This window comes from Gekko japonicus, unplaced genomic scaffold (assembly GCF_001447785.1).
Source record: "Gekko japonicus isolate JY-2015 unplaced genomic scaffold, Gekko_japonicus_V1.1 scaffold2442, whole genome shotgun sequence".
Taxonomy (NCBI): domain Eukaryota; kingdom Metazoa; phylum Chordata; class Lepidosauria; order Squamata; family Gekkonidae; genus Gekko; species Gekko japonicus.
In genome coordinates this window covers 95,345-100,115 of record NW_015160906.1, presented here as the reverse complement: position 1 = coordinate 100,115, position 4,771 = coordinate 95,345, and the positions used below count along the sequence as shown (strand labels likewise).

At 50.8% G+C, this 4,771-nt stretch overlaps 1 protein-coding gene across 1 annotated transcript in view; it reads left to right on the top strand.

Annotated features, from left to right (window-relative positions):
• The window catches only part of RPUSD1 (RNA pseudouridylate synthase domain containing 1), an 11,624-nt gene extending 7,059 nt beyond the window's left edge, over positions 1 to 4,565 (top strand). The window contains exons 4-6 of the mRNA XM_015424099.1: positions 115 to 217; positions 2,646 to 2,747; positions 4,168 to 4,565. Coding sequence (XP_015279585.1) covers positions 115 to 217; positions 2,646 to 2,747; positions 4,168 to 4,565 — 603 coding nt within the window. The remainder of the gene's footprint in view (positions 1 to 114; positions 218 to 2,645; positions 2,748 to 4,167) is intronic.
• The last annotated feature ends 206 nt before the right edge of the window (positions 4,566 to 4,771 follow it).

The following is a 4,771-nucleotide window of genomic DNA, read 5'->3' as shown; positions in this document are numbered from 1 at the left end:
CCTACATCACGCGTCGTGCTGATTGTTCCCGTTTTACAAATGAGGGAAAGGAGGTTGATGTTTTGGGGTCCGACTTCAGGGCGCACCTGAAGAAATTTCTCCTCTCCCCGGCAGGTGAGGGGCCACGTCCAAGAGCCGAGGATGACCGTCCGCTACGCCATCGGGAAGAACACGACGGAGGGGCTCACCCACATGATGTGCATCGAGGGGACGGAGGGTAAGGCTCTCCCTCTTCCCCCGGAATTCCTGGGTGCTTTTGTAGGCTGGCATTGATCTGTTGTCAGACTGAAGGAATGAGCTTTCCGGGGTCAAAGTTCCCTTTGCCAGAAGCGATCTCTGTGGACTGAATGGATCTGACGAAGGATGCTTTGGCTCCCAAAAGCTCACCCCCCCCCCCAAATCTTAGAATCATAGAGTTGGAAGCAGAGTTCCCTCTAAGCCGAGTTAGTGTGAGCTAGCTCACAGTTTTTTAGCCTCCGGCTCACACATTTTTGTCTCAGCTCAAGAAGGATGGCTCCAGAGCAAACTAATTTAGCTGTCCCATTGTTGACATAGGAACCTCAGAAGAGCCCCACAGGATCAGACCAGTGAGGGTCCATCCAGTCCAACCTCATGTCTCACACAGTGGCCAACCAGTTCCTCTGGAGGGCCAGCAACAGGGCAGAGAGGCCGAGGCCTTCCCCTGCTAAGAACCTCAGAAGAGCCCCGCTGGATCAGACCGGTGAGGGTACCTCTAGCCCAGCTTTCTGTCTCACACAGTGGCCAACCAGTTCCTCTGGAGGGCCAGCAACAGGGCAGAGAGGCCGAGGCCTTTATAAGAACACCAGCCCTGCTGGATCAGACCAGTGCGGGTCCATCCTCACACAGTGGCCAGCCAGTTCATCTGGAAGGCCAGCAACAGGCCCTAGAGGCCGAGGCCTTCCCCGATGTTGCCTCCTGGCTCTCGGATTCAGAGGTTTAGTGCCTCTGAATGTGGAGGTTCCTCTCAGTCACCATGGATAGTAGCCGTTGATAGACGTATCCTCCCTGAACCTATCTAATCCCCTTTTAAAACATGTCTACCCTCTGAAATTCCTGCCAGCCTAGCAGTTCGAAAGCAAGAAATTGCAAGTAGATAAATAGGTACCACTTCGGTGGGAAGGTAACAGCGTTCCGTGCGCCTTGGTGTTTAGTCATGCCGGCCACATGACCACGGAAACGTCTTCGGACAGCGCTGGCTCTTCGGCTTTGAAACGGAGATGAGCACCGCAACCCTGGAGTCGGATTCGACTGGCTTTCGAGCAAGGGAACCTTTACCTTTACCTTTTACCCTCTGAAATAATCAATACATTGTTCAGGTGGGGTCGCCGTGTTGGTCCGAAGCAGCAGAACAAAGTTTGAGTCCAGTGGCACCTTTAATACCCAAAAAAGTATTATTGTGGGTATAAGCTTTCGTGTGCAGGTACGCTTCTTCAGATAGCATGGGCATGCACACGGCAGCTTATACCTCGGATAAAACCTTGTCGGTCATAAAGGTGCCCCTGGACTCAAACTTTGCTTCATCGACATATCGTATTGTCCAGAAATTTCAGTTCCCACCCAGTCAAAGAGCCACATTTCCATGGTGCAGAGAAGTCAGCTCTGCAAGTCCACTGTGAGTGGATCCACCACGCACCCGGACAGTGGCGTTCGTTTCCGTGGGCGAATCAAGTTTAGGTGCAATACTGTCATGAGCCGGGCTGGAAACTGCGCACGGTTGTACGACACGGGATGCACTTTGCAAGCTCGGTGGGCTTTGGGGGGGGAGCAACTTGGGGGCCCCCCGCATCCCAGTTGTGGGCCTCAGTTGCCAGAAGGTGTTTTGTGCAGAGAGCTGTGTCTTCGGTTGTGGGTCTGCTACGGCAGTTCCCTTTTGCTGTGTGCAGCGTGAGGCTCTGGTCCCCCGTGTGCGTCTTTTGAGTGCTGTTCTGGTGTAACTGTATACTCGCCATAGCAGGCAGCAACAGAGACCAAGCCCGGGTTGTGCCAGCAGAATGCTTCAAAATATCTGGGGAAGTGAGTGCACTGTATAATGGAAAAAATAACAAGACGTAATATCCCCTTCACTCCAGAATTGCTATTGTTAAATATTTTTCCGAGAGAATTTGAGGAAGCTGATAGATACCTGATTGTATACATGTCAACGGCGGCAAGGATCTTATATTCCAAATACTGGAAGATTCAAGAAACACCAACCAAACAGGAATATATTAATAAACTTTTAGAAGCGGCGGGAGTAGATAAATTGACTATGGAAAGGAGAGGCACAAAGAAATGGACATTTCAAAAAACCTGGAAGAGACTATATGATTGGTAGAATGTGAACGGAGTCGAAGACTAAGACGATATGGTAATAATAATATCTGAGTATGTAGTAATATATAATAATGGAACTAGAGAATGCTAACAAATATTAGAGAATATATGAAGCGATGGATTAGGTGTAGTAACAAACTGTAACAAGTCTCTTGGTTTATATGTTGTTTGTTGTAGCTGTTTATGTCTGTGTTTAGGAGTGTAAGAAAATAATAAATGTGTACCCTCGGGTACTTAATTTAAAAAAAAATATCTGGGGAGAGAGCCGGCTGTGCGCCAAGCATTCCCCCTTTTCAAATTTGTTTCCACAGGCTGTGAAAGCCCCAAGCCCTGTCAGTCGGAGCTGATCGTCCTGGAGCATGGGCTGTACAGCGGAGACCCCGTGACCAAAGTGATTCTGCAGCCGCTGACTGGTAAATACACCCCCCCCCCCAATTGATCGCCAGTACCTTTCCTGCAATTCCAAGCCTTTAGCCCTGGTCACCAGCAACGCTCCCTGTAAGCTGCGGAGTCTTGTGAGCAAAAATTCAGCTTTGTGAGCGACTGGCGTTAAAGTTGTGAGCGAGCCATTTGGCGACTGCGTCAGTTAGTTTGCTCTGGAGCCCTCCTCCCTGAGCCAAGACAAAAATGTGTGCGCCAGAGGCTAAAAAAACTGTGAGCTAGCACACACTAACTCAGCTTAGGGGGAACATTGGTCACCAGCCAACCCATCCTTTCCCGCGGCAGTTTGCTGTCTGTTGTCCTACATCTAGCCTACCTCGCAGGGGTGTTGTGAGGATCTACTGTAGGAGAAGAGATATCCATAGCTGCTTTGGAGAAAGGGTATAAACGGCGTGAGTCAATCATGTTGAAGATTTTTGGTGCCTGAAGAATAGCGTTCTTCTCTTTACTCAGGAGTCAGTCTTACTTTTTGCAGTGGGGCCTACACCTGAGTAGGCGCGAGGAGGATCACAGTCCAAGACTGCTTCTCTCTGCCGGAATGTAGTTTGTTTTTGCGGGTCAGTGCAGCATGTAAGAGAAAAAAGAGCACGCTTTAGTTCAAACAGGAAGTGTTTAATTCGAACCAGCGCACGAGTTTTATCACGTTTTTGTCGCGGTCGTCAGCGATTTCAAAATTAGCACAGATGTTCACTCATTAACTATATGGTTGAATCCTGCTGTAATTCCAGCAAATCCTTTATACAAATCAGTGGTATACTTTTGAAACTTGAACCTGAAACATTATTCGGCTTCGATCTAAGATCATACCTTCAGAACACTGATTTAAAATTTGCCTGCAAAGCTATGTATTAATGATACGATTGTGGCCTTAAGAGATGTTTTGTAGAGTGTAAATACAGTTCTCCGGCGTCTTCAGCCTGGACATAGTTACGCATTAATGTTTTTGCTAACCTGTTTTTGTACTTCACCTGCAGACATCTATTGTACTTACCTTGTATTGTTATGAAATCCTTAAATAAAAATTATAAATTGGGGGGGAAAATTCGTATAGATAAAAATGGTCAAAGGTCACTCTCAGTGAACTGGTGGGCAGTGAGGCTCCTTGGGTTGTGGTTGCGGCTGCCGCTGGAGCAATATTTTAAAAATCTGCATGGCCAATCAGATCTCCCTTGGCTGTTGAGAAGCCCCCCAGGCAAAGACGTCACCAGACCCTGCCCACTTTGTAAAAACCCTTGGCGAGCACAGAGAACAGTGTTGGTGGGCGCAACGTTGGGGACCCCTGCTGTACACTGTAAAACAGACCAAGCATTTCAATCGGTGTCATCATGTGTCTGCTAGTTGTCCAAGCACCCCTTGGCCCAGCTCCACATCTGATGTTCTCTCCCTCCCCAGGAAGGACGCACCAGCTCCGCGTCCACTGCAGCGCCGTCGGGCACCCGATCGTCGGCGACTTCACTTACAGCCATAAGCAAGACGGCGGCCCGTACCGGATGATGCTGCACGCCTATTACCTCCGCGTCCCCACCAGTAAGGAGCTCATCGAGGTCAGCGCCCCAGACCCATTCGTCCCCACCCTGGACAGCAACTGGGTCCCTCAGCGGGCGACGTGCCAGCTGGACGAGGTGATCCGGGAGCTGAAAGAATCGAGCGTCCGCACGGCCGAGGGAGAGAGGCGCGACGGCTTGCTGGGGAACCCGGTCCCCGAGATCCCGCGCCACGCCGAGCCCTCAGAAACGGAAGAGCAGCGGGCCGTGTGCGAGCGGTGGCTGGCCGAGTGGACCTTGGAGTGAGACGCCGGGAGCCCCTCGCGCCCTCGCCACCGCTTTTCACCGGTCCGTCTCCGGTGCCGACTCCTGTCTTTGTTCGTAACCCTGGCCTTCCTCCGAATTGATCCCGGAAGATGCATTCCTGGGTCCGACTTGGGTTTCGGTGCCCAGCGGGCTTTTGGAACTCACGTCCCTCACGCCGGCATGCTGTCGTCACTGCACGTGGAAGG